This window comes from Musa acuminata, chromosome BXJ3-3, assembly GCF_036884655.1.
Source record: "Musa acuminata AAA Group cultivar baxijiao chromosome BXJ3-3, Cavendish_Baxijiao_AAA, whole genome shotgun sequence".
Lineage (NCBI taxonomy): Eukaryota > Viridiplantae > Streptophyta > Magnoliopsida > Zingiberales > Musaceae > Musa > Musa acuminata.
The window spans coordinates 2,278,437-2,306,177 of NC_088351.1; the positions used below are offsets into that span (position 1 = coordinate 2,278,437).

The 27,741-nt window shown below is 41.2% G+C and overlaps 5 protein-coding genes across 6 annotated transcripts; 3 read left to right on the forward strand and 2 right to left on the reverse strand.

Moving 5' to 3' along the window:
- Positions 1–252: 252 nt before the first annotated feature.
- On the reverse strand, positions 253–11,654 carry LOC135581697 (ribose-phosphate pyrophosphokinase 1-like). Of its 2 annotated transcripts, XM_065142821.1 has the most exons (9): positions 10,185–11,654; positions 8,896–9,063; positions 6,636–6,884; positions 6,199–6,342; positions 4,817–4,984; positions 4,511–4,580; positions 4,325–4,406; positions 2,664–2,855; positions 253–1,445 (listed from the first exon to the last, which is right to left on the reverse strand). In XM_065142821.1, the coding sequence occupies exons 1-8, from the start codon at positions 10,275–10,277 to the stop codon at positions 2,675–2,677; spliced, it is 1,155 nt and encodes a 384-aa protein (XP_064998893.1). In that variant the 5' UTR covers positions 10,278–11,654; the 3' UTR covers positions 253–1,445; positions 2,664–2,674. The 2 variants fall into 2 exon arrangements, with proteins under 2 accessions (XP_064998893.1, XP_064998894.1); XM_065142822.1 differs by lacking the exon at positions 10,185–11,654 and having other exon boundaries at positions 8,943–9,063.
- A 1,320-nt stretch (positions 11,655–12,974) lies between these two features.
- LOC135632861 (IRK-interacting protein-like) lies at positions 12,975–15,501 on the forward strand. Its single transcript, XM_065141696.1, has 2 exons — positions 12,975–13,361; positions 13,893–15,501. Exons 1-2 carry the CDS (start codon positions 13,137–13,139, stop codon positions 15,378–15,380), a joined length of 1,713 nt encoding a protein of 570 aa, XP_064997768.1. The 5' UTR covers positions 12,975–13,136; the 3' UTR covers positions 15,381–15,501.
- Positions 15,502–15,868: 367 nt separating this feature from the next.
- Positions 15,869–19,392, forward strand: LOC103976992 (probable glucosamine 6-phosphate N-acetyltransferase 2). The gene is made up of 2 exons (XM_009392372.3): positions 15,869–16,465; positions 19,265–19,392. The coding sequence occupies exon 1, from the start codon at positions 15,926–15,928 to the stop codon at positions 16,427–16,429; it is 504 nt and encodes a 167-aa protein (XP_009390647.2). The 5' UTR covers positions 15,869–15,925; the 3' UTR covers positions 16,430–16,465; positions 19,265–19,392.
- A 241-nt stretch (positions 19,393–19,633) lies between these two features.
- LOC135632410 (DNA damage-repair/toleration protein DRT100-like) lies at positions 19,634–20,952 on the forward strand. Its single transcript, XM_065140971.1, has one exon. The coding sequence runs from the start codon at positions 19,634–19,636 to the stop codon at positions 20,750–20,752; it is 1,119 nt and encodes a 372-aa protein (XP_064997043.1). The 3' UTR covers positions 20,753–20,952.
- Positions 20,953–23,708: 2,756 nt separating this feature from the next.
- LOC103976990 (large ribosomal subunit protein eL31-like) lies at positions 23,709–25,877 on the reverse strand. The gene is made up of 2 exons (XM_009392370.3): positions 25,695–25,877; positions 23,709–24,141 (listed from the first exon to the last, which is right to left on the reverse strand). Exons 1-2 carry the CDS (start codon positions 25,778–25,780, stop codon positions 23,862–23,864), a joined length of 366 nt encoding a protein of 121 aa, XP_009390645.2. The 5' UTR covers positions 25,781–25,877; the 3' UTR covers positions 23,709–23,861.
- Positions 25,878–27,741: the final 1,864 nt, after the last annotated feature.

A 27,741-nucleotide genomic window follows, 5' to 3' on the forward strand; every position in this document is an offset into this window, starting at 1 on the left:
CGTGTGCGTTAGGGGTTTAGTTTATTTTCTCTAACCTTATTACAAAGTCAAAAGGACTCCAACCTTTAATAAAGGTTGAAAAAGAAGATTTTTTTTTGTTTATTCAAGGAACGTGATCGTTGTCTTGACACCATATAGTTAAAACATCTACATCACGTGATGCACATTTTGTCACTATGCGATCGATACTACATGACCGATACTTCATAGTTACATGTTCAACACCTTGATGTCTCATGATCGATACCTCGACATCACGTAATTGATATTTCAATGTCATAGTTAACATGTCAATACATAACTAAGTGGGCTAGTAAATAAGATGTTATCGTATCCCAAACTCAACATGATCGTCAATAAACTACCCCACCTTCGTAGCTCGTTGGGTTGACTCATCTAATACTTTCCTTTATAAATTCCGTATAAGTAGCGACACAAATTTCACTGCCTACGTACGTTGATGGCAGCTATCATTTCAAATTGATGCACGACGATGTTGTTTTGGCCATTGGAAAGGAGGGCTTATTCTTCTCGCGTTGCTGCTCGTGTCTTAATGACAGATATCCGACAATATTATGCGTTGTGTCGTTGGAACAGGTGATGGCGCTGGAGCGAGCTGTCGAGTGAACTCTATAGCACCTGGATTGTTCAAATCGGAGATAACAGCCGGTCTGATGGAGAAGCAATGGATGAGCAGAGTAGAGTGGCTGAAAGAACAGTTTCACTGGGAACGTACGACACAACCGATCCAGCACCGACATCACTCGTTCGTTACCGCATCCGCAGACATCTTTATTGCCGACGCAGGTCTCAGTCTACCAGGGGTTCCCCTTTCCTCGTCCCTCTGATGCTACTTGGTCTCTTCGGATGCTTGCTACTTACCACCATTCTACTCTACTGGCAGCAAGTGTGTCAGAGACATGCGTACCTGTTCCCGAAGATGATTCCTCAGAGTTGGGCCACATCAGTGTTCCACTTATGATGCCGTTGGATGTTTGATGATGTCCCAATAAATTCGTGTGGCAGAAACATGTTATTTAATATAAGAAGATTGCAACTCGATCTGCCTGCCAAGTTGTGCGACGCTTCAAAAAAACTCATCTGCATAAGCTGAAGAAAAGGCATGCCTTTATCTTTTTCATCATATTTTAGTCCCTGAGAACAAAAAATGTCTGTCTTCCAGAGCGGAAACAGTAAATAAAGAGTGACAGTATACTTCCTGCCAATGCGGTGTGGGAGGTTGGAAACAACAGAAAAGTCATGTGCTATTCTTCTTCAATGTTCCGAATCATTAGTCGATGAACACGAAGGCCGGCAATATAACTTCGGTTCCTTGAATGACTTCTTTTAGCAAACATAAAAGACAAAAACTTATACTAGCAGTAATTTTTTGGTTTTGCCTGCTCAATTTGCCAAGCCCATGATGAACTTCATCAAAATTCCTCCTACATGAGAGGACACACGAAACAATTAACTTGCGTCAGACCGATGCCTGTCCAGTCATTTTAACTTGACAAACTTGTCCCTATATGCATGTTCGGAATCTAAAAGCATCAGTTCACAATAATAACATTTGAACATTTCTGCTTGCATTGTCAAGAGTAAGGTTTGCGATACCGACCCATACCGTTCGGTATGGACAATATGTACTGGTCCGATAGAGGATCAATACACGGATCGTACCGAGTGGTACCATAGCCTGACCCATATCGAATAATACGGGATCTATACCGAGTGGTAACAATTGAAATCCAATTGTTAGTACCGATCGATAACGATCAAATTTCAACCAAATTTCAACCGTTGCCGATCAAAAGGAGATGGTCCTATTTCAAATAGTAAAATTGACCGTTTGAACCCTAGGAAAAGATTTTTAAATATTTTCCTCCCCTCTCTTTCAACCCATATCATTCTTTTAGTCTCTTCAACTCCCTCAAACTCATTTTCACTCATATTTAACAATTCAAATCATTTCTTTATAGATAATTCAATATTAATGGAAGAACGGTTCATAATGTATCATAAAACTACTCCTTAAAGCTTATAAAAGATATGTATCATTATTCTTTCCTAATTTAAATTATTTTTACTAAAATTATACTAAATTTGTATTTATTTTCAACTTAAAAACCTTAATCTAGTTTTTTTTTTTAAAGTATTTTTGAAACTATTTTGATGTTTTTGGGCATACCAACGTATACCATCAACACGCCCTAGCATACCATCGGTACGCCTCAGTACGTACCGTACCAACCATTACATCGGTATAGAAATTGTAAACCTCGGTAAAGAGAATAGCTGCCCGAGAAGAAACAAAAAGATGCCATAATCGAAGTTGCATCATTATGACTAACATCAATTAATAAACTTTAGCCTATAGAACTAAACACAGCTACTACCAAGAAAAATGTTAAAACTAGGAGTAAATGAATGTGCAAATTTAAATAAAAAGGAATCTAGAAATGATTAATCATAAATCTGTTTCACTTTTCAGAACATTGAAAACAATGGCATTCAACTAAAGAATCAAACTTGACAGATTGGATTTGACTTTTTAATATGAAAACTTCCAAAATAGATATGAGAACTGAATTGTGAAGTCAATTTAACAATGAAGGTAGAAGTACATTAATCAGTAATGAACAAAGATTAGTAGAAATTACCTGCCATAACCTTACTTGAACATACCACTAACAGAGCCATCAGAATGTATGTGCCAGATGGTCTCAGCTAGAAGGTTTGCAACAGAAAGGACAGTTAGTTGAGAGAAATAATTATGTTCTGCAACTGGGATAGTGTTTGTTATTATCACTTCCTGAAAAACACCACTGGACAGCCTCTCTATTGCAGGAGGGCTACAGAAAAAACAAGGCAGTATCTGTTACAACAAAAATACCATGCCATCTAAAAGCAAGCATTTATTTCACATGAATAAAAGAATTACTGGTCACACGTGGTTTTTTTCATCAACATCCATCAATCACGACAAATTTTAAGTTCCAGATGGATAGTTCCATCGGTTCCAGTCACCTATGGAAGCAATACCATCTCTTCATGCATGACATTGTTCTTCTTCCTTGATTAAAGCATGTGTAGGAGACAGGTTGTTGCGGCAGATTGCACATAAATAGATGCAGTATTAATATCGATACAGAAATTACTCTGCAATTATTTTCCTATCCTACTTTGTTTGTCGGTAGACAATTTCAGGTCTTCCTTTTACTGCATGCTCCAAAACTAATGGTAAATGTGCAAGATTGGTTGTTGTGACACAGTGCACACAAATGGATACAGTGTAGTTAATGATTGAGAAATTACTCTGCAATCATTTTTCTTTCCTGTTTGTTTGTCAGTAGACAATTTCCTGTCTTCCTTTTACTGCACTCTCCAAGACTAATGGTCATTACCATCAGCACTTGCTTGGCTGACTAGAAACAATGTAATGGGTAATGCAAGAGCAGGAGTGCATATCTAACATCAGCAAATTCTCATTATAACCCACAACTTCTTGGCATATGCAATATCTGTTGTCTAATCTATTCATGTGTTTCCATAAAAATGAAAATGAAGACTAATTTGCTATGACTTCATTTGATTGACCATTTCACTTGATCTTTACTCTAAATATCCTCTTGGATCCTATTTCTTTTTCTACCTTTTCTTGATGCACTAGTTAGTAGTTACTCTTGTCTGGTTGATTGCAAGCACAAGAATTTTATATCATTATGATGTGATCAACTGAAGAATGTCCAAAAGATTCTTACAAGAAAAATTTTAAAAAAGTTTACATGGGAATCTTGTTTAACAATTTACGCATATTATGGTACAGGACTGAATTTGAAAGAAAAAAAAAAGCAAACACATCCATGGTGATGATAAGAAGATAGATAAAAGCAGACAATATATATTGGAAAATCAATGAAGAAAAAAAAATCCTGTAGAAAATCAGAGGAAAAGATTAACGAAAATTCCCTAATTAAACGAAAGAATCAGCACATTTGCTGTCATTTAGAATATTAACTAAGACCCATTGTAAACCTACTCTACATTATGCTCTTTAAAGTCATAACCATAGCATTCATATAATAAACCTAATTTATAAAATACTTACTATGCTGAACAGAAGATATCTATTTCATCTAAAAAGAATCAACATCAACAGCAACAGACATCATTGCTGAAGGATGAAAATATCCCAAAGAATAGAAGGGTTTAAGTAGCTATAGCAAGTCTTCCTTACTAATTAAAGTGTTCCAGGAAATTTTCAAACAGTTAATTTTCTATGATTGATATATTATAAATGAATGCGGCATTCATTGCTTACCTAAAAACAGCATGAGTGCAACATGCATACACTGCATTAGCACCTTCCTGCTGTAATAAAGCTGCCGCATTAGTGATAGTCCCTGAATCCATGAAGATGTTAAACAGAAGCAAGAGGAGAAGTGAATAATTCTATTAAAGATGCATCAGTGATGCCAATATGTTAAGTAAACTTGTAAGAGCTTACCGGCAGTATCAATCATGTCATCCACCAAAACAGCAACCTTTCCTTTCACATCACCAATCAAGTTCATAACCTAAAAGATCATATCACATTTTTAGATGAAGAAATCAGGGCTTTATTCCAGATAGAATTCACCAGAATAAAGTATAGAAAACTAGGTATTATATTCCACAAACAGTAGAGTATATAATCCCCGCGATGGTGTCATGATATTAGATAAAAAGTGCAATATCACTTTTCAACACCCAGGAACAAAATAAAAAATAATTACAGGTAACGCAAAAAACAACTACATTAACTGCATCTCACCTCAGAAATATTATGGCCTTGACGCCTTTTGTCGACAATAGCTAAAGGTGCATCTGACAACTTCTTGGCAAAACCACGTGCACGAGCAACCCCACCCACATCAGGTGAGACAACAACCAAGTCCTTTGAAGGAATGTTTTTGCTAACCAAGTAATCCAAAATCACGGGCTACATACATCAAAACCAAATTATAAATAGTTAGAGAACTAAACTTTATATACAACAGTCCTTACTGAACACTATAATATCCTCAAAACAGGTTAAATATACCCTAATTTGGAAGGAGGGAACAGACACAACGAACCAAGTGATTGTGCCTGCTCCTTAGATGCTAAAATAAACATAATGTAGCCTTGACATAAAAAATTTAAAAGAAAGCCTTGACATGAAAAATTGTATTAAAAAAAACTAGTGTACAAAGCAAAGTATTTTTATTCTTTATTACTTTCTGGCAATGACATGATAAAATCTACATAATTATTTGTGTCCATGCTCTCTGTCGGTCAACATGTACCATAAGAAGAAACAGATAGGAGTTTGACCATTAACTATATAAAATTATGGAATATCAAGTTTTAATTTTATAAACCTGTCCCAATTCCCCTGAATATCCTTCCAGTCAATGTCAGTGCCCTTCTTGTCATTTCTTTAGATAAATGGAGCAATATGTAAGCTTGACAAGAAAATAAGATAATCATGATAACCAGAAAAAAAAAAAAAAACTTTCAATAAGAAATAGGTACATGTAATAATTCTTTAGACAAGAACTACTTTTGATATTGCAAGGCAATTGCATAAGTTGCAGAAAGATGCATTGATAGAATCACGTTAAGGTAATAGGATAGCAGTTATGATAAACAGAGATTTATTCCTTGCCACCCTAAGCTATGTTTGAGGTCTCCTTTCTCAAGGACTGAATCCTGATTTCTTTATAGAAGTTTGTGCAATGAATTTTCCACATATAGCTCTTTATTAATGACTTGTCTCATTGACTGGGTCTTTAGCATGTAAGACAAATGTAACTATAAGATGGAATATCTACATAAACTCTTCTCCACAATGTTGCAGAATGAAGTTCTTTATCATGTTCCAATGTTTTTCTTTATAAGTAACTAATATAAAGAAGTTACTTACTAGTTTCTTTCAATTACAACCAACAACGAGTAACATAAAAAGTATATAAATAGAGAAATTTGACTCAGTTTTTGGACTTCATAATAGCTAATCTTTTCCCTATAATAATTGTTTTTAGATGGTCTCTTCATTTCATAGGAACAAGTAAACTATCAGATCTCCACTTTGTAGAAATGGGAACAAAAATAGGAAAAGAAAAGTTCTTGTTACAACCCTGAATCTAAATAAAACACATAATGGAGAGCTACCTGGCCATACACTTGGTCAACAGAAATATCAAAATATCCTATTGCCTGTCCAGAATGGAAATCAATAGAAACGACACGGTTGGCTCCTGCTTCTGTGATCAGGTTTGCAACAAGTTTAGCTGCAATGGACTCACGTTCTTTAGTCTGGAAGCATGAATAATTAAGAAATGTCAATCAAAATAATAAAGAACAGATCATCATGATAGATACATACATGAAATAAAAGTATAGACAAAGATGCTCGTGCTAGTGTGAAATTATATATATCTTCAACATGTAATAGGAAATTCTAAGTATCTGGAGCCGAAGGAATTAGGTTTTGCTGGAGAATCACATGGCTCAATGACCAAGATGTCTTTTGGTTGCTTTTATCAAATATAAATCAGTAACACCCTGGGGGAATGCCAAAAAAATACGATTGCATTGAACTTATTTACCTTTCTATCTGCTCTACCATATCCAAAATATGGAATGATAGCTGTAATGGATCGTGCGGAAGCTCTCCGACATGCATCTATCATGATCAAGAGCTCCATAAGATTCTCATTTGTTGGGGGGCATGTTGGTTGCACAAGAAACGCATGGCAGCCCCTTACACTCTCTTGCAGTTGCACATAGACCTCCCCATCAGCAAAGCGTTTGATGTTAATCTTACCAAGTTCCATGCCCATGTAGGAGGCAATTTCCTAAGTACATGCAGAAAAGCTCAAAGGATATGAGGTATGAGCATTTGAACAAGAAAAAAAAACATTTATATTATTAAAAAAGTAAGCAATAAAGCAGCATCAGGATACTAATTCCACCAATCACCACAGTGCCATGCATACTATCTGGTGGTTGTCATCAACACCATAATAATTACACTGGCATTTAAAGTTGCCTATATTTCTCCTTGATTATGTAACATGAACCTAGTTATGTTTTCTTGCTTGCTATTTCAGGAAAAATAGTCAGTGCAAGGGAACTCTGGTCACCAATATGATCTGAATGCCTTGACCTGTGCATTGGCATTACTCGATTAATCAAATAAAGAAAGTGGTTTTATACATAAACTCCACCTCAAAAGGCTATATTTAGAGGAAGAACTTCCAACTGACAAGTGAAAACTGACAAAGGGGTCCAAGTGTAGAGGAGGCAGTAAAGATCCAAAAGGATGCTGAGAATTACAGGTTAAGCACAATTTACTACAGCATAACTGCACATAATTCTACATAGTTACATGCTTTTTCTCATATTCATTTAATAGAATTAGTACTAATTGGCCCCAACCACATATCCCCCACCCTGGATATAGAACAAAAGAAAAGAAAATTAAACAGAAAAACAAAAAATGAAAGTTTTTGGATATTTGCCTTAAAAAAAATTCAAAGTAAAATTATGTAGCATTTCCGGAAAATTAACATTTGTACACAAGTCTTTTAGGTAAAAGTATACTATGTCTATTAGTGTTAACCAAAGATCTAAATCAAATTAGGCTTGAACCATATCCTAATAATGGGTTTTGAACCAAACATTGCATGATAAGAATATTAGTATTTTGTTTACTTCATAATCAAGATGGAAACAATAAAGTTTTACAGGTGCAGAAAAAGTGGAAGCTCAGTTCAGCTTTATTAAAAAAAATTTAAATCTTAGTTACAGCAAAGTTTATAGATGGATTCAAATAACACGGTATACAGGCTATATACAAAATTTCTAATGGTATTTTATACTTTTTTGGGTGACACAACCATGACATTCATAGGTGAATACTCAGGCAGCTTGACATGGTAACACTCGTCATGCGAGTGTCCAATCAGCATGGGGAATGCTGCTGGAATTTAAACTTGTGCTTAAGTTTCTTTATATCTTGAAATGAAATTGACATTAATAGCCACAATTATGAGACCAGTACAGATATTGAAAATTAAGAAAAAAACTAGCTTGTCAAATACCATTAAATGTATTCAAGTACGCTGAACAATGTTGCTAGATGCAAGCTTTTAGCAACCTAAGATGAGCTTTTAAATTTTAGCATGTTTATTTTGCAGATAACAACTAAGCAACATAGTTGATACTTGATAAATCTATTGGATATATGGAGAAATAAAAATGGCGAGGAAATGAGAAAGATATTCAACAACCAAGCACACAGTTTCAAGGTTGCTGCGAAAACTCCAGGACAATGTAGAAGAATAGAGGGATTATTGTACAAGAGACACCTTATAAAACATTTGGCACCAAGTTGCAGATAAGTCATTCACTAACTTCGTGTTTTTTTTTTTACCCTTGCTCATTATGGTGTACTCACCACTGCTTATTAGTTTATTTGCCTAACCTGTGCAATGGCATGACTCATACTCTTGTGTAGTTCTTGATCATATCAATGCCTTTCCACTTGTACTGTTAGAAAGATTCTAAAATGAATCCATTTTGTGTCATCCTAGTAGGTACCTTGTCCTAACATAAAGGGAACTATCAAGTTTCTAAACCAAAATGCTTGGAAACATTTGACCTCTCATTTTATCATTGCTAGCAATTTATTACTTAAGGATCTTGGAAACAATTATAATTTTAGTGTCTCAGTCATAATAAATAAGTTGAATATTGTTAATCATTTCTGAATATAAATACTTCTTGGAAAACTTGAAACCATAAAAGCCCACAAAGTCAAGCATTTGGTGGGACAACAACAGAATAACAAAGATGAGAAAAAACCTGTGCAAGCAGAAGGTTTGCTGACCCAGAGAATATTTTCACTCTACCTTCAGGCTTCACTGTACTATCAGGATTCAGGGCAACTATGCTCTCCTGATGTGTGCATGAGAACCCAGGTAGCGACAATCTTCCATTAGACAGCTGTGATGACTTAGATATGTCAAACCTCTGCAAAAGAAAGAAATATTGAGGGAAATGAGTTGCAACTATGGATATTAAAAACTGATAAATTAGGGTCATATTTGATTTTACATAAAGTTGAAATTGCTTCAGCATCTGTCCAGGCATCAGTTACATCGATTACAGAAAGGACTAGAAAAAGCTTAAGTAACAGGTCCTATTCCCATTTCTAAATTCCAGTCTAAGCATGGGAAGTCTGTATATGCCATTACCATCAATTCAGTAATGAAAATGATAATAAAAGAGATAGCAAACAGCTGTGCATTGGTGAGCATACATGTGCTTGCTCCAAATAAGATACATGTTGATCCTCCACTCTTCAACATTATAGTCAGTACTTCAATGCAATGTCTAGCTTCAGTTTGATATTTGAGATCCCTATCTTAAGTTGATCAAGAGGTGTTCCCTAATTCACTGCAACTTTAACTGATGTTGACCCATATACACATTGAACAGTGACATCCTATGTAAAAAAAGATGCTGAGCCGTAAGTGATCTGCCATATCCATACTTGAGTAATGTGTTTCAGATAATTCAAAAAAATAAGTAAAAGTACTGTCTCCTCTCCCTATGATGCTTATTCTTGCAACCTCGAGTTTTTCATTGGTAATGATCTTTTCAGAAATTCATTGAGAAGCATCATCATGTCGTGTATCTCGAAAATTCATCCAAAGGGCTGGCTGAGGAGATGGATTCAAAGCCTCCCACCTGTTCTTACTAATGTTTCTAATGTATATGATTTGAAAACTGTCCTCGCCATAAAATGAATCTTTCGCACATGGGACAGGCCCGTAAATCAAGTCTCTTCCATCAATCAACTTTAGGAACATTGTTACATATATAGTTCATTTGGTCTAGTTCTTTGTTCTTTCAGTATCGATCGATCTAAGTTGCGAGATCTGATCTTATTTCTGTTTATTGAGTGTGGCAAGTCGCTACAATTTGCTTCTTGCTATTTGAGAGTAAGAGTGCCTATTACCTCATGATCACCTAAGGTCAAGCCTAATAATTAGCCACAAAGCACTCAGAGGTCCCATTTTCGAAACATAACACGCCGTCAAAGAAAAAAGAAAAGGAAGAAAAAGAAAATGGAAAGAGATACAGCATACCATGTGAACAGGCAGAGGCGCCTGATTGAACCCCGATTTGCATGCGAGAAGAGGCGGAGCTGCAGGCGTCGTGAACAGAGAGGAAATGACCATGGTCGCCGTGTGGAACCCGACAGAAACTGGAAAGCGGATGCGCCTCGGATGGGGGAATGAGAATCGGGGAACGGACGAGGAACGAAGTGGGTATATGGGAAGAATATCCGGAAGGTGAATGAACGGAAGACAGGGGGAGGAAGAGGGGATGAACCTCCAGAACAGGAAAGTTCTTCCGCCCCATTATCTCTCTCTTCTTTCCCTCGCTGGCTCTCGATTGCCTTCTTTTAATCTTCGAAGGGCTCATTTGTGGAGCTTTTCCGGCCTTTTACTCGCACATTTCTATGCCTTTCATTTCTTTAAAATATGGAAAAGGCAAGTAATTATTATATTACATTGCATACATTTTTTTATTTGGAAAATTATTGTTTCGCTTTGATTGATGGATTGCACGATGATCAAAAGGTACGTACATCTTTGTGTTTGAATCTTCAAGTAAGATTGATATGGTTCTTGTCGAGAGAGAAACGAGGATTTCAGACGACCTCGGGTTGGAAAGACCCGTAAAAGATACGGTGGAAGAAGGCTTAGCTTAAGTTCAAGAATTATGGCTATGGATCAGAACGCAAACGCATGCCATAGTGAACCCTTTAACGACAATACTTATCCATGTTCTATATTGAAGACTGGTTTTATACCCAGAGTTGATACTTACAACAATGTTCCTCTGCTTATTCTGGATTGGAGTATGGTACTACAGATGGAGGCAGACTATCACATGCAGACCATGCCCATCCTGATGAGCTCGATGAGGAATTCGACTAAGGAGTGTTGCCGGAAGGGTGCAAACTGTGGCCGGAGACCTTGCTACAGAGGCTGAGAGGTTTCAGTCCCTGTTAAGCTGGCGAGATGCAAGGGCAACTGCTCTCTTTCTGATCTTTTTGCCTTGCAGCTTCCATTGTGCTCTATGTTACCCCATTCCAGGTTGTCGCCCCCATCACAGGGTTTTATGTGCTGAGGCACCCAAGGTTCCGGCATAAACTTCCCTCGGCACCGATCAACTACTTCAAGAGGCTGCCGGCTAGGACCGATAGCATGTTTTGAGAAGTTTCTACCTTTTGATAGTGCGACTCCTAAAATGGGAGGCTGCTTTTTTGTGTCATATGAGCAGGGAAGGAGGAGGGAACGTCTGTCCTCCAAAAGAACGAACCCCTGTCGGCAGCAGGTGCTTGTCACCTTCTGAGAAATCGACTACTAATTCAAGCAAAAGCTTGAAAGTGACTCGTGATCTTATCACCACTGAAGGGCTTGAGGCGCTGATGGAGTCCCACTGTACAATCGAATCTTACCGCATCTTTGAGGAAGAAGATGGCACATGACGGCAGGTGCTTGCCGAGGGTGTCGTAGCCACAACTACAGTCTGTAGTTCCCCAACTAGCTGGGCCACCCGGGATTCTTCTCTCTTCCTGTTCGTCAGGCGTTCCGGCCTTTTCCTTCTTCGACCATTCTTTTCCCCGACCAAGTGACCGTGCTGACATTGTCAACATGAAAACAGATGCTGCAGAACATGGACCAGACAGAGCTGATGTACCCCGACGCTTTAATCTTTTGATGTTGCCATCACGATAAGTTTCCCCTGTTTCAGGTTATGATGCAGACTGTATCCTGGAATCGAGTTCAGGATGTGTACCATCGACTTCTGCTGCATGGCCGTGAAACATCGTGACGGTAAACTTGGACATTCATACCAGCTCTCAGACCTGTGAGCTATAGAGAAGCCCATCAGCATTCTCTCATGTACCTTCGTCTTATTTTGGATGGTTTTCCACTCGCTGTAACTCCCAAGTGAAAAATCTTTATTAGATTGACTGGTTTGAGATGTTCCAAAAGACACAGGACAAGCTTCAGATTCAAAATCTCCATGGCTGCTTTTACATCGACCCTGCTTTCCTTTTCTTTCTTCTCTCGAGACTGGCGCTTGATTCCATCTAATTTGTTGATGGATACAAGAAACTCCTTGCTTTCTTGGCCTTTCCTGGATGGAGATGTCTCCTAGACATTTGCTGGCGGAAACTCCTTGGGGTTCACATATTTCTTGCCCATTTCTTTTGCAGACAGTAGCCATCACACAAAGATCAAATCCTTTTAGCATTATCAGGTGCCAAAAGAACATGTGGTCGATCGATCCACCCCAAGATCGAACAACCAGATAGCTTAGTTGGCGGATAATGAACTCTCGTACTGGCTGTAACGTAAACTCCGAGACAGAACAGATTTAAAGATAAGCAGCGTCGATGTCATCCTTTGCAGGTATTGATAGATTCCTATCATCAGTCGTTCAGTAATATTTCTACTTGATCTGCGCCAACACCCTTAACCGAACTACAAAATGGTTTCCTCGCAGCACGAACGAAAGTATGTGATGGCTGCTGATTATTTTTACCCTATCAAACATTGCAGTTTCATCTCATATAGTATCGGAATAACTTCGATTTTCCTCATATATAAGAATTTTCTTTTGAGAAGATTAACGTGGCTTAAAATTTAAGAGTTTTGGTGTCTTGAAATTGAGCAGATCATTAGCTTGACCTTATATGCGAACCACCTGAGCTGGTTGAAATATGTCGTAGGAAATGTTACTGCCGGGTGCATATTACCGGAGCTGGCAAGCTTTTCGTCATTCGTTCGTTCCCCAGTATGTCTATATTAACAGCTGCTCTCCTTCTCACTGTGTCTATGTTACAAGTCTCTGCTCTCTGTCCTCCCCCATCTCCGACCTTTTAGAGTAAACCAGCCTTGGATTTTTCTCTCCCTTTCTTCCTCCTACTATATTCTTGTCGAAGTTTTCTCTGAGTATTATGACCCCTCCACCATGTCCTTTTGAGTTCAATCCCCACCCTCTGATAGCTTCTAGGCGCCATGGCTTCTTCTACCGCTTCTTCTCAGGGGCATGAGACCCAAAGCGAGGACTTCCAGGCCGCCATTGCCAAGGCCGTGGAGCTGAGGTCCCTGCACGCGGCGCTGCTAAAAAGGAGCAACCTTGGTGGCTCCGCGGTCCTCGGGCCCCCCGTCGGCGCTTCTCCTTCGCTCTCGCGGCATTCCAATCCGCTATCCGCCGCCGAAGACTACCCTGTCTTCACACCCGTGAGAACTCTCGATGCCCTTCGCCTGTTACTTCATTTGCTTGGCACCTAGAGAGGTTTTAGTTTCCGTTTTCATTTCCCTGCGGGAAGGGAAAAGCCTTATCTTGGCGTCGGTCTTTTGAGTGTGCTTTGTTCGGTTCGACCTTGGTGGATTCACGACGTCAATCTATGATCGGTTCTATTCTAAATGCATATGCTTCTTCAAGGATTTCTCAAGCACTATCTACAGGTGCCTGGCCAAGAAGAAATTGAAATGTCCTAAGGACCAGGAGTCTTGTATTGCTGTCTTTCTCACTATGAACAGGTTTACCAACTAGTATAGCCAACCATACATGTTCCTTGCTTCCCATAAATCAATGTGTCGGAACCCATTCATTATATAATGCAGACTGAATTGATTTGCATGAATCAGCATTGAGATATATCAATACTCTCTTCAGAGATGATGCTGGCTGGTTGTAGGGAATTGCTGTTAAGTTTCTATCATTTATTTGGTTCTTTGCTTGTGACTTCAGTTGTCTATGTTTGACAGAGCTATGAAGAAGAACCCTTATGGGATCGTCACTATATCCAACCAGAGAATCGAAGCTTATCAGAAACCTGGAGATCTATCAATCTACGAACAGGCAAAAATGATGAAGCAGTAAACATGGCTAGAAATGTAGTTTCTGCCTCCAACAGTGAGCAAAACGTTTGCTTTCCGAATGAGCATTTCTCCAAGAGAAGAGCATGCGTAAACCACAAACTGCAAGCTTCTCTGATAGCCGATGTCCTCAATTCTTCAAGCAGTGGAACCAGTCCAGCATATGAAGCCATCACAACATGCAACACATGCAAGCCTGCAACCATTAATAGGGAATCTGAAAGCGAGCACAAGAAGTCGAAGTTAGTGACAAGCTCAACGCATGAATCGGAGCCACCAATACAAGTGCATACGAAGCACAGAGGACCTCTTTTATCATGGTTATTTCCAAGATCAAAAAAGAAGCTCAAGCCAGAGATGTCGCCGAATCCAATAGAATCTGAAGACATGGCCCAACTTCTGAAGGAGTGGGGATTACTTTCGCTTGAATCACTGAAGAAGGAGCTGCTTGAAGCGAACAACAACAGAGATGCAGCTCTTGCAGAAGTTTCCGAAATGAGATCTTCACTGGGAGAGCTACAACAAAAGCTAGTCACATTAGAAATACATTGTGAAGAGCTGAAGAAGGCTCTAAAGCAGACAAAGCATGTGAAGAACGATCAGGTTCTGGACAGGCCTAATTTGTCAAGGAGGACAAAATCCAGTGGTGGCATCAAAGACAATCTGATGCCCGTCAGCCACGAGGTGATGGTGGAGGGTTTTCTGCAAATGGTATCAGAAGCCAGGCTATCCATCAAACAGTTCTGCAAGATGCTGAGACATCAAATCGAAGAGACTGATTGCAATCTGATGGAGAAGCTGAATCTGCTTCTCCAACCTCACCGGATGGCATTAAGTAATAAATACTCCAAAGCGTTGACAAACCATATTGTGGAAGCTCTCGTCAACCAGTCTATGTATCAGGACTTTGAGAACTGTGTGTTCCAGAAGAATGGCTCACCAAAGTTTCTAGATCCACGGCAAGATCGTCAGGAGAATTTCTCATCATTCATTTCACTTAGGAACTTGAGTTGGAATGAGGTGTTGTGCAAGGGGACGAAGTCCTACAGTGAAGAGTTCAGCAGGTTTTGTGATAGAAAAATGAGCTGCATTGTCTCCTTGCTAAATTGGTCTAGAGCATGGCCTGAACAGCTCCTCCGGTGCTTCTTTGTGGCCGCCAAATGCATTTGGTTGCTTCACCTGCTCGCTTTTTCCTTCAGCCCACCTCTGATGATATTGCGAGTTGAGGAAGACCAAAACTTCGATCCCCTCTACATGGAAGAGATTCTTTTAGGCAGAAGAAGAGCAAAAATCCCAGGCCGAATTAAGACCATGGTCGTGCCGGGGTTCTACATCGAGGATAGGGTTCTCAGGTGCAGGGTTCTTTGCAGATACTAGCGATTACTTCTCTTTGGCTTTCTTTGTTTGTCATGGATTTGGTGCTTCCGCGAGCTGTTGAAATGTATGTCTTCTTTCTCTTTCACCAAGAATTGTTTGGTCGCAAAGAGATGATGTCAGTATTTTTCTACTGAGGAGTCATTTTATATGATATATATAATTACGATCTATGGATTATGGGAAGGGAGAGGATAATTATTAATTTTCTTTTATTTACATTATATAAAATGCTGATCATATATAATCGAAAATATATATTTTAATAAATTTTGAGAGTATAAAAATCAGATATTAAAAATAATTAATTAAAAAATAATATATAATTAGCTCCCCAAAAAATCAAGTGATCCTTACGTGAGGCTCCGTCTCAGCCCGTAGGGTACGATCCGGATCGCTTATATTTGAAGCTAACTATTCGGATTTGGACTCGGATCCTGATGGATCCGATAATCTTCGTGCATGGTAATAGTTTTTGCCTCTCTCCCTCTCTCTCTCTCTCTCTCTCTCTGTCTAACCCGATCCAGGAAGCGAACCCGGAGTGGAAGATGTCGGGCGGAATGGACGAGCGATCGGGGACGACGGCGGTCGACGGTGAGGAGGACGATCTGCTTCTCCAGCTACGCCGCCTCGAGATTTCCGACAACGCCAAGGGTTTTGTCGAGCTACTATCTCAGCTCAGCACTGCCACCACCCCCCTCTCCGACGCGGACTTCCGCGCCCGCTTCGCTGACCTCGCCGCCCTCGGTGACGACCACCTCATCGTCGTCGCCGAGGACCGCCACGCCGGCCGGATCGTCGCTACCGGCAGCGTCTTTATTGAGCGCAAGTTCCTCCACGGTGGCGGTAAGGTCGGCCACATCGAGGACGTCGTCGTCGACGCCGCCGCCCGCCGCCGCCGCCTTGGGCAGCGGGTGGTTCGTTACCTTTCGAACCACGCGAAGGCCGCTGGCTGCTACAAGGTCATCCTCGATTGCACGCCCGATCTGAGGTCGTTCTACGAGAAGTGCGGGTTCGCAGAGAAGACCATCCAGATGGCCCTCTACTTCTGATCGATGAACGAACCCATCGTCTACTTCGTCTCTTAGGTAAACCCAGATCCATTTGCTTTGCTGTTTAGTTTAGTCGTGCTGCTTCCGCTTATCTGTTGGGTGCATGATTCTGGACATGCCCGTCAAATTTTCTTGAAATGTTGCAATAATTCGAAATGTTCCCTTGCTTGAAAAATGTGAGACAATTTGATTCGGAGGATGTGCAAACTGAGGTCTAGAACCAGCTTGCTATTCATGTAAACTTGCCACTGAGTGTGGGTGGAAGATCTTGGTTCTTTAAGCAATCAACAGGATCGTCTTGGACATATTATTAGCTGAAATTAATATTATTAAGTAAAAAAAAGCCTACCTGTTTATGTTCTTCCTTTGCTTGAGTTACATTATGTATGTATGAGGTTAGTTTTTTTCTTGCAAATGAATCATGCAATGTGCATTCTCTTGCTGTTATCTAAGATCAATAGCGTATGCATATTTAGTCACATTGCATGATTCATTGTATTAATGGGTCCAGATGAGGTGAGTCATGATCTAATGTATTAAAGGTAGGACAGAGCATGCCGAGAAACCAACAAATCATTGTGAATGCAGGTCAGTGGAATTAGGTTCAGCCACTCTTTCTTGAGTTAAATTGAGAGCTGTGAGCCAAAGAAATTCTAGAGATTTATTCTTTTAGTAATTCAACAAGGCCTTGTACAAAATGGAACACCTTATTCTGTTCTTTATGTCACTTGTTCTCTAGTAGTAAGTAATGAAAAGATGGTTTAATTTTTCAAGTTCGCACATGTCTATTGCCTCAGAAAACAAAACTAGTTTGATCCTAGTCATGCCTTTCACTTCTGGTAGTGTTTATGCAGTATTAGTCGCTTCTTTTTGGAAATCTGTCACAAAAGCCGGAATAGGTAAAGGTTCCATCTATTGTAGTATGACATTCTGTTAATTCTTGTCTAAATTTCATTGATAAGAGATGCTTGCTAGGCGTCTGTATTTCATCGATTTGATGTATTTTTTGGTTAAGAAATGCACTTATTGTGTCTTTTAATTATAAATCTCTTCTTTCTACTATATGGTCCTTAGCAAAATCCATGTTGACATTGAGATTATGATTTCAAAAATCCACAATTGGTACCAACCTCCTCTCCGGAGAGACAAGCATTTTTCACCAAGTAAAAGGCTTAGTTTCATTGCTATAAGTTCATAGACCAGTTATGATTTTTTCTCCTGGTTGCTGATTGTTTTCATAATTATGGATTTTTCCCCTTAGAAATTGATGATATTAAGCCCTTGTAGACTTTTAAAATTCATACCTCCTAGCTCCAATTCTCCTTTGCTGGCCATTTCCAAATTTTCATCATCAAAATTTTTTTTTCATTGAAGCTAAAATTCTTACTCTGGTTCTACTACCTTCCTTTCTTTCACCATGATCTGTCAGTCTGAGTTTTGTTCTTTCTTTCCACTATGATTTCCAAGATTGAGTTTAACAATTGATTTAATACATCGGTTCATGGTCACAAGCTTACAATAAGTTTTTGAATAGCATAATTTAAAAAAGCAATTTCATTAATTCTGAACATAATTGATGCAGTGCATCAAACAAGAATCGGAAACAAACTATATAAGAGAAGTTGCCAATGAATCAGAAATTATTCTTACACTTCTTATCTTGTAATGAAAAAAATAGGGTCAACCTTTGCATATGCTGGGATTCACATATTATTTTTCTCATGTATCCACCCTTATTATATATCTTTAGAATATTGACTTGAGTTGAATAAATGTATTAATTTATCTGAAGAACTTATGTTTAATTAGTTGATGCATAAAAGGATATTGAATTCATACCTATAGATAATCCTAGTAAATGAGTAATAGGAAGAGGATGGCAGAATGCTTGTTGTGGTATCTGGATAAGACTTTTAATTATTTTATTTTGTGTTTAGCATATAGAGGCCCCATAATAAAGTTGGAAAATAAAAAACATCAAATGACATAAATAGTAAATTTGGAGTGAAAGATGGGAGGTTTGAAAGGTAGTAGAGAAGATAACAAAAGAAAGATAGCAGAAGAATTCTAAATTAAGAAAGAATCTGAAATGAGGTGTCTTTTCATTGATCAAAATCTGTGAAGTATTTCTATCATTAATAAATTGCAGATGGGCTTTCATTAATGCTTTATTTGTACCTACTTGACCAGATCTAATATAGAGCAGAAACTGAAACCAAAATGAAATACTTCTCCCATGTCTTGTCGTAGTCTGTAACTATGGCTATTTTTGCCTACCTAAATCAGTTTGACCATCAGTCTTCATTAATCTGCATCTGCTCTTAAGATACAGCCACAGTATGCAACTGTACTTTCTTGAAGTAGGATGGATGTGTTTTCCTCAATTCCTCTACTTCTTGTTCCTTCATATAGGGTTGTATGTATGATGCGATTCTTCTTTTTATGACTGATTCGATGTTCTTTTTACTGAAATGTGTCGAAAAGAATTCTTATTGTTAACTGTTATTATAGGCTGATATTAGACAGAGCATTGATTTATTAGACAGAATTAATTTCTTAGCCGATAAATTTCTGTTCATTAGTTCCATACCTGTTATGCTCCTTGCAGCAAAGCAACAAGCATTGAGTGCATCCAAGCTCTAAATATCTCTGTTTTCTAGTGCATCTTACCTGGAAAGTAGTCTATCCTGCATCAAGTTGTAATGTCAGGAAGGAATAGCAGTGTGTTTGCATGGCAAAAAAAAAAAAAAAATCCAAATAAAAGCTCATAAAATATACAGTAAACTATAAGTCCTCCAAAATCATCCTCGTGATATAAATGTCATTTGTTTGCAGGGGAACGAGCAATTATGTGCCATTATTGGGGTGCCTCCGTGCGCAGTTGCCATCTGTATTGGCACTTAAGACGAGAATTCGAGATCGTGCGCTATCTCGTCGGAGCCTTCGTACGTCACTATCGTACCGTTGGGCTGTTTTCGCTGGACAAAGGACCGTCGTGTTCGCATTAAATGATAGGGGCCCACGTCACCCAATCCCTTGATCCGGCCCATGCTCTCCCACTTTGCGATTCCGCCGCTCAGGTATGGACACGCGTTTCCTGACCTTCGGTTACTGCTGTTACTTGCCATTGGACCAGGATCCGGGAGTTGTTATTAAAAGGGCGAGGGCAGAGAGCAAACCCCCGCCGGACCATCCCCTCCATCCATGGCGCCTCATTTGCTCTCTTTCGTCCTCGTCCTCGTCGTTATTGCGGCCGCGGCGTGCGTCCGGGGCAGCTCCGGGTGCCCGACGTTGGACCGTGATGCGCTCCTGGCCTTTCGCTCCGCCTTGTCCGAGAAGCGCCTAGGAATCTTCTCCTCGTGGACGGGCGACGATTGCTGCTCCCAGTGGTACGGCGTCAGCTGTGACCCCACCACCGGGCGCGTCGCCGGCATCTCCCTCCGCGACGAGTCGGAGGACCGCATCATTTCCCGCTCCGGCCGATCCCGTGGCCTCATGTACGGTCGCATTTCGCCGGAGATCTGCCGCCTGGACCGTCTCACCACTCTCATCCTCGCCGACTGGAAGCAGATCTCCGGGCCCATTCCTCCCTGCCTCACCTCCCTCTCCTTTCTCAGCATCCTTGACCTCGTGGGCAACCGCCTGTCCGGCCCCATCCCCAACGACATTGGCAACCTCTCCCGCCTCACCGTCCTCAACGTCGCTAACAACCAGATATCCGGTTCGATTCCCACCTCCATCCTCGCCCTCTCGTCCCTCATGCACCTCGACCTCAGCAACAACCAGATATCCGGCCCCATCCCCGGCGACTTCGGCAACTTGCGCATGCTCAGCCGCGCCATGCTCTCCCGCAACCGCATCTCCGGTAGCATCCCCTCCTCCGTCGGCCATATGACCCGGCTCGCGGACCTTGACCTTTCCCATAACCGCATTTCCGGGGAGATCCCCGGGAGTCTCGGGTCCGTGCCGGTTCTGTCGTCGCTGTATCTCGACTCGAACCGGCTTACCGGCCAGATCCCGACGGCTCTGTTTTCCAGCCGGGGGCTGGGCATACTGAACCTGAGCCGGAACGCCGTGGAGGGGGAGATACCGGACGTGTTCGGCTCCCACTCGTACTACACGGCGCTGGATCTGTCATACAACCAGCTGAGAGGCCCCGTGCCGAAGACGCTGGTGACGGCGGCGTTCGTTGGACACTTGGGTCTCAGCCACAACCACCTTTGCGGCCACATCCCCACCGGCTCCCCGTTCGACCACCTCGAGGCGGCGTCCTTCGCCAACAACGACTGCCTCTGCGGCGGACCGCTGCCTGTTTGCAAGTGACCCCGCGCGGTGGCGGTGTAAAGATCCCGGTACTGGTCGGTGAGCTGTGTGTGTGTGCTTACAAGTGACGCAATTAATGCCTTAGGGAATGTTATCATTAGAACTGCATTTTCGTGATTCTTGAAAAGCGTAGAACGGGACACGTCTGCGGATAATTGTGGATAATGTTGAAGAAGTGAACGGTGTTGCGCATGCACTCATCACCGTGTCCCATTGGTTGATTCATGCTCACCGGTTGGATTTGGATTGGCCTTGCGATAGCAGCTGTTGCAAGTCATTCTTAATATCTGATTGAAATGTTTTGTTTTTCGATTTTGCCTTTTGCAGCAGAGAAAATAAAAGATTAATTCTTGAAAAAAAAAACAGCTTCTATCTTAAAAAAAAATTAAGATAGCATCCTAATTTTTTAAAAAATTTACAGGATATTTTTTTAAAAATGATGCCATCGTCCTTGTCGAACCTTACAAGTTATCGTTGGATTTTATGGCTGATGATGAAAATGTAAGCGGAACAATTGTGAGCGATAACAATGAGGATAAGGCCTCCATCACTAATTATCTTCATGTGTGGCCATACCTGTGCCGTGGGTGATGAGCGACGACCATACAAGACTGAGCTAAGACTAAGTGCATAAGTCAGTCACCACATGATGAAGGCATAGACGATGAAAGGATTTATATCTACATACAATTTAACGAAAAAAAATAAAATACTAAAAATGATACATGAAAAATTTTCAATGATAAGATATGGGAATTCATTCTAAGTGAAAATTTTCCAATGATAAGATATGGGAATTCGTTCAAATAAAAATGGATGAAAATTGATGAGAATGTTGCGGAACTTTTCATGAAGTATATAATAATCGAGTGGGTTTGCAAGAGGACGTCAATGATTAGTTCAGCGGATTAAAGTAAGCGATTAATCATGAGACAAGCATCGATGAAGGAGACCAAAATACTCAGACCTCGCCGCCGCATGGTGCAATACACGTACATTCCGGAGTTGGTACTGACGTGGTGGTACGTTGTTGTTCATGTCGGCCTCACGCGATACAAATGTACGACTACCCGTGACCGACCGGTAGATACTCACGTATTGATCTCATGATACGTGACATGTCGATGCGTAACTCATGTATTCATTCTATGGGGCCTCGTTGTTTTCATGCCGGAGAGTTATCTTCCAACTGCTTCCTCGAAACGTAATTGATTGCTGGATTGCAGAAGCAAAACAGGGAGGATTTGTCGCCATCGTCGTTCATATATACCAAAGAAAGCACGCGATCCACAACTGACTTGCCCATCGGTTGCCGGTTCTCGCGCGGCATCATCGGCTATCGCCCGCTTAAATCATCCACCATTGCATGAGCAGGTGGGCTAAGCTGGAAGATAACATGTCATATCCTCGAGTGAACCTCTTCGATGATGGCTTAACCCTGGCGAGCTGACACAGTTCCATCCTCAGATGTGGCTGACGTGAATTGGACAAGGTCATCGTCTAGGCTTAGCAGTGTAAGCCTGGTGGCTTCTACTATTAAGAACATTCATTTAACCTATCGTGGAAGAAATGTTATCAGGTCCCACGCATTCATTGACTTCGGGACCAAAGGTGTTGTGGTAGTAGAGATCATGGCCAAGCTTAGCTTAGCTAAGCTAATCTGGGCGGTGTTTTCTATTGAAGAAAGAGACCCTTTTTATTGTGCCCCAACATCTTATTCATTCAAGTTGAAGGCAGTCTCTCTCTCTCTCTCTCTCTCTCTCTCTCTCTGGCTGCTTCTATCAGTGGTATGGGCTTCGCATAACTGATTTGGACTAATCGTGGCCCATTAAAGCACACCGAAATGGGCTTTCGGTACCAAAATAAAGCCCACCAAAACTGGGTTTTGTTCGGGTTGGTGTAACCAAGAAAGAAAGGGTCTTCCTTGCCCATCTTCCATCGAAGCCGATCGCGTGGGCGGCCGGCATGCTGCGCGGCCGACTAAGAGCAGCAGCGCAGACAAGGGGCGGTGGACGAGCCCCGGGACGGAGGAGCGCCCCAAGGGTTATCTCTTCAACCGGCCGCCGCCACCCCTGGGGGAGTCGAGGAAGTGGGAGGATTGTGAACTCCCTTGCTACATTACCTCCTTCCTCGTCATTGTCAACGCCAAGCCCGATCTCACGCTCGAGACCTGGGCCCACCAGAAAGCCCGATTCTGTCTCGGGTGATGTGATGAAGTGTGTATTTGGATTTTAGGGTGGGTCGGATGGGATGGCAGGGTTCGTGCATTTTGATGTGGTTCTCGCGAAAGCGGGACAACGCGATCGAACCTAGACATAAAACACGTCAATTATGATGCGATCGAATTTAACATGAAGTATCCTGATGCACTCAAATTCGATCATGAAATGCTCCCTAATGATAAATATAATCAAATCTAGTGAGCAACATCGACGATGATATGATCATGTCAAGTGTCAATCGAGGATGATGCTATTAAATTTGACTATGAAGCGTTCACTCGTATTGATACAATCGAATCCAATTATGAAATATCATCAGATGATGATGCGATTGAATTTAATAATAAAATATTATAAAACAATATTAGTTTAATGTAGAGTTGAATCCGATCAAAAAATAACCCTACGATCATAATGTAGTTAAACTAATAACAATATTAGTTTAATGTAGTTGAATGCGATTGAATTCAACTCGGTCACGAAACGCTCTTCGACTAAAGCCAATCATGTGTAGCTAACGAGAAAAAGAAACAGTATAAGCTCAATATAAACCCTACGAATTGGTTGTCTATAATTGTCGAATGTTAATGTGGTCACACCGGTGACCACATTCCCTTTGGTCGATGCAAAGGTAAGCGAATTCAGTTGGTCCCCTGGATAATACATCCACAACTTTAACAAAATGGTTGTCAGCGTAAATATCAAGATAAAAAAACATTGAAAGTGCAATCAGAGAAAGAAAACACCACGAGGATCAATAACAAAGTTCTTAAACATGCAACATGAAGAACAAGACAGAAACACTACGTTGTCCAAACATGAACAGTGCATCAAAATCACCTATAAGGACTTCATTTTGACTGGTGGTGCGCCCATTGCTGCAGAAATTAGTCTGCTTCATCCACGACCTTGGTACCTAATCCCTTGAACCCCTCCGGTGGAACTTCCGCAACTGTGACCAAGGAATACAGTTCTTCTTTGGCATCCTCCTCGTCGTTCCTTTGGCGAGCAATCCTCACTCGGACTCGCCTTGGCACGCTTCGGATCCCCCTGCTCCATATGTGCTTGTTGAGCTTCACATCAACCCTGACATCTGTGGTACCCATGGCCTTCTGTGCAAACTTCTTGATCTCCTTAATTGCCTTGGGAGCCTTCTTCTTAAAAGTGCTACCCAATGAGAGAAGAGGAAGGTAAGAATAGAGGAAACAAGTCGCAGCAGCTATTGCACTAAAAAGCAGTTGCCACAGCACATGATTCAGGATATTCTACACTCTAATTTATATGCTGATACTTTCACAGTGCCAGCAGATCTCCCTTCTAATTAATGTGCTTCTTTCCATCACAAACACACTCCTCTAATTTATATGCTGATACTTTCACAGTGCCAGCAGGCTATCGAGATGGTAACAGTTATGTAGTGAAAGAGTTGATGCAGGGCAAAACCAAAGTTAAGTGGTGAAAGAGTTCATGCAGGTAATACCAAATTAACATATGTTGATCTAACTTATATATGAGATTAATATTGGCTCATTCTGCACTAAAAAAAATAAGTTGAAGAATGTTTACAAAAAAAAAAAGAGAATTCAAACACAACAAGGGCCTCATGTTGCTGTAAGCCATGCGAATTACGATACACACTCACATATGCAGGTAACAGAAAATCTTAAGAGTCATCAAATTTGTCACGATCCATCAAAAAAAATTAATGAAGATCTAAAACCTCGATGATTTTTCAAGAGGGTCCGAGATTCCTGCTGTTAGAAATAAGCCCATAGGTTGATTCAACCACCTGGTTGAGGTCATAGTGTTGCTCACAACTCTTGCACTGTGCTTAACTGACTCCACCAGCTCATGGAGATACATGGTTGATGAAAGTACTTGACAATGTTGGGGCTATCGAAGCAATCCTAATGTCATGCATATATTGAGTTTAATATTTTGCAACTTGCTGGACTGTTTACAAAGTGGCATTCAAGTCCCGTTTGGAAGAATCTAAAACATCTAGATCGATGCAATTGTCCCGTTTGGAAGAATCTAAAACATCTAGATCGATGCAATTGTCACATGCCACACATATCGGATATGCCACCTCTGCACAGGGATACATGTCCACACAAGTTATTTGACCTTGTATTACAATTTGCAAAAAACTATTATGAACTCAAAGTTCAATTTGTCTTTGTTTCAGATCAGTAAATTGTTGCAAAGAAATAAGCCACTGTCCTGCAAAGTAACATTTTCTTGGCATGATATATCAAAAGAAATATTAACATAATCATAACCAATCAATATATCATCCACCCCAACAAATTCCCCATTTAGTTTACTTTGAGATCTTTGGATATGAGACTACAAGAGTCCAATACATAAAATGAGATTTTTTAATTTTTTGTAAATGAAACCAATTTTAGATTTGTACAATGCTTAAACCAGAATTTTTTTGCCTTACCAATATACTACTGCTTTAATAGGTTAACTTACGAAGGCTCGAAGTAATTGGCGGCAAAGGTAATAAAGAACAGAAAAAAGCTACTGTTACGCTGCGCAAAGGATTAGATCCACTTGAAGATGCAACAACAGTGATACTGCGATCCTGACTAAAGCCCTTGATAGAAGGTTCCTCTAATGGCAGAACAAAATGATTCAGCAATCAAAGAACTACATAAAACGAAGAAGCAAAGATCCAAGAAAATAAAGTGAAACAGGAGAGAAAGAAGCACCATCCATGTAAACGTTTGTGGAGATTGATCGTGTACTCCCTCGTGACCACCTCCTCCTTCCTCCCTTTATTACCCTTCTCCACCATCTTCGCCGCCGCCGCTCTCCTCGAAAAGAACCCTAGCTCGAGTAGTTGGTCTCTGCGGCGGCAATGACGAAACCCTAGGGCTGCGAGAAGGTGAAATAGAAATGTGCGTGTGTTCATATATATAGATGGCAAGTACACATGTCGTAAATTACGATATCACCCTTCCCTGCCTTGAACCCGTGCGGCTCGTTTTGGCTCCACGACTTGAACCGAACCGAACCGGGGACATCCGTCGAAGACCAGACTTGAACAACATCATTCATGATGGTAAGCTCAAACTAAAGAAGATGTTCACTACCATTTTGTTACGGACAAACTTCAAAACAGGGTGTTGATGTAATGCTTATGTATATCCGTGTCTTTTGGCATGTTCATACCTTGTACAACATGTAGAGAGGCGATCGAAGGCATAATAGTCTCATTTTAGTTGGATTGGGGCCTCTTTAGGCTTGTAAATAAAGGTTGTGTCATGTGGACACGTGCGAGAGATCTTCGGTCTGTAATGGACCATTTTACCATTTGTTGTGCCACTGTTCAGAGCTTGTAAAGTCTGTTTGTAATTTACATTGTCTATGAAGTGTTTTTCGGACATGTTTGCTTGTGGATCTCGATTGAGGCGTTCTCTTTAACCCGTTCTCTCTTTTGTTGGTCCTAAGGGACAATGGGAGGCTTCGGGGAGGCTGACCTTTGCGGACGGACGCGCGAGGGTGCCGCACGACTTAGGCAAAACCAGCTAAGTCCGTGTCATATGGTATCAGAGCGGGACAAGCACTCATAGAAACACTTGACATGCAAACGTGGGGGACCTAGCGGGGCTGCGTTGAGGGCAGTCAGCACACGCGCGACCGTTTGAGGGAAAACGGGCATGGAGATGTAGGGAAAAGAGTCGCTCAGAGGAGCGGGCATCTGAGATTGACATTCAGAGGAATGGCCAACCCTTCGCGCAAGAGGCACCACGAGAACAGGCAAGCTTGGAAGAATTTGGAGCGCACAAAGGTTGGGATGGCTGAGTTTGAGCTACGGCTCAACGTTGACAACTATACTTGATGGTGCTCTAGGCAAGCGAGGCGCTTGGCAAGAATGAGACCATGCAAGGTGGAATGAGTTGCTCAACGACCAAAAGAGTTATGCAAAGCTCACAGAGGTGAGAGGAATTGCTAACTCAAAGAATTTGGTACTCATGCATGGGCTTGTATGCGGACGACGGAATGTTCGTGGCCATCCCAAGGCGACCGAAACTCGGCGCCATGGAGCATTGAAACTTTCTCTTCGGCATGTGAAGGATACGTCCGTCGGAGGCTAAAGTGTGCAACGAGTTCAGCATGTTGCTAGGCCTTGAGGGGTGCAGCGGGGGTTGTATTGACATGGAGTCGCAATCTAGCAAGTGCGTTTGCAGGAGGCAGAACAGTGCACAGTTTGTTCAGCAGATCGGAGTAGTCCAAGGGGATGGTGGTCTCCGAAACGAAGAGAGATGTTACTCCAACGGGATAGTTATCTAGGAGGGATAAGTCCCGACTCTCCAGAGGGAGAATCATGTGAGACGAACCTCACATGTTGAGGAGGAGTACCTCAACAAACAACAACTCCACAAAGCTCAGTGGACTGAGCAAGCGGCGAGGAGTTGTCGCATGATCTCGTCGAGAGAATGCATTGGTGGATGCATTGCGAGATCAAGTGGGGGAGCGACCTGAAGCAACTTAAATGAAGGCACACTTGGAGTTGATGTGGAGATCGAACTCAAGGGAGGGCTGACCCGTGGAATGGTGGGCGCGAGGGCCACCATCGACTCAATGCAAAAAAAAAAGAGGAGCGGAGCAACTTGGGTGTAACTTGGCGAAGTACCTAAGCCGCATGAAGGGAGCCAGCATAGAAGTTGGAACATGGAGCAGAGGCACAGTGCTTTCCTTAGACAGAGGTCAAGGACATGAACTCTTGCGGAGGCAAGAGTAGGATCATGTTGT